Raw genomic sequence first — 1,373 nt, forward strand, 5'->3', positions numbered from 1 at the left:
GCAAGTGGAAGATCCAGGGTTTGAACTTAGGCACCAAGATAACTCTAACAGGTGATTTTCCCTGAATTCCCAAAATGTCTCTGGCCTCATGGAGATTGCAGTGCCTTCCTGCTCAGGAGTCTCCCCAAAGCCCTCTTCATGTCTCTGTTTCTCAGGCTGTAGATGAAGGGGTTCAGCATGGGAGTCACCACAGCGTACATCACAGATGCAATCCTGTCTCTGCTGGCTGAATCAGCAGTGGAGGGGATGAAGTACACCCCAATGGAAGACACATAGAACAAGCAGACCGCTGAGAGGTGGGAGCCGCATGTGGAGAAGGCCTTCCACCTCCCACTTGCCGATGGGACTCGCACAATGGCAGCCACAATGCGGACATATGAAATGATGATTAGCAAGGGGATCAAGATGGTTAATGCCCCTCCCCAGTACATCAGCACACACTGGTTGGCAAAAGTACTGGAACAAGAGAGCTTCAATAAGGGGAGAAGTTCACAAAAGAAGTGGGGGATGATGTTGTCGGTACAGAAGGATAACCGAGCCAGGAGAATGGTGTGGGTTAGAGAGTATGAATGTGCAAGGACTAGGGACATGACCACCAGCAGGATGCAGCATCTGGGACTCATGACCAAGGTGTAGTGAAGGGGATGGCAGATGGCCACAAACCGGTCATAGGCCATCACTGCCAGGAGGAAAACATCGAGACCAATGAACCACAGAAAGAAATAGATCTGGGACAGGCATTCAGCATAGGGGATGGCACACCTGTGAGCCTGGATGTTCACCAGCATCCTGGGGACCGTGGTAGATGATAAGCACAGGTCAGTGAGGGAGAAGTTGGCCAGGAAGAAGTACATGGGGGTGTAGAGGTGTGGATCAGAGCCGATGGCCAAGACGATGAGAATATTCCCCACCATGGTGACCAAGAACATTGCCAGGAAGATGCCAAAGAGGAGAGGCTGCTGTTCCTGCTGCTCAGAGAGGCCCAGGAGGAGGAATTCAGAGACACTGGTGTGGTTTCCTGGTTTCATGTCGCGGTGAAACTAAAGAATAAAATGGAGGATGACACTTCAAAAACTTCTCTTGTCCTAATGTTGTCTCGATAGCAACAAAGGCGTGAAATAAAGATGACATCAGAAAGTTAACAGCTGTGCATTATCTCATTGAAACCTGGAAGAGCCCTATGAAGTAGTTATTGTTATGCCCATTTTATTGATGAAGGAACTGAGTCTTATAGAAAGAAGCAGAGGTCAAGTTGAAATCTTGGCAATTCTGACTTTAAAGTCTGTGCCCTTAACCTTTCTATCAATCTGCTTCTGATAAGGCAACCAGAACTAATTCGTTTATTCACTCCACATCCATTAAGTACTTACTAA

General features: G+C 48.0%; 1 protein-coding gene across 1 annotated transcript; it reads right to left on the reverse strand.

Moving 5' to 3' along the window:
* Window positions 1-86: 86 nt before the first annotated feature.
* LOC103604727 (olfactory receptor 24-like) lies at window positions 87-1,028 on the reverse strand. The gene has a single exon (XM_008589300.1). It carries the CDS (start codon window positions 1,026-1,028, stop codon window positions 87-89), a length of 942 nt encoding a protein of 313 aa, XP_008587522.1.
* Window positions 1,029-1,373: the final 345 nt, after the last annotated feature.

Source organism: Galeopterus variegatus, unplaced genomic scaffold (genome assembly GCF_000696425.1).
Source record: "Galeopterus variegatus unplaced genomic scaffold, G_variegatus-3.0.2 Scaffold5363, whole genome shotgun sequence".
NCBI lineage: Eukaryota > Metazoa > Chordata > Mammalia > Dermoptera > Cynocephalidae > Galeopterus > Galeopterus variegatus.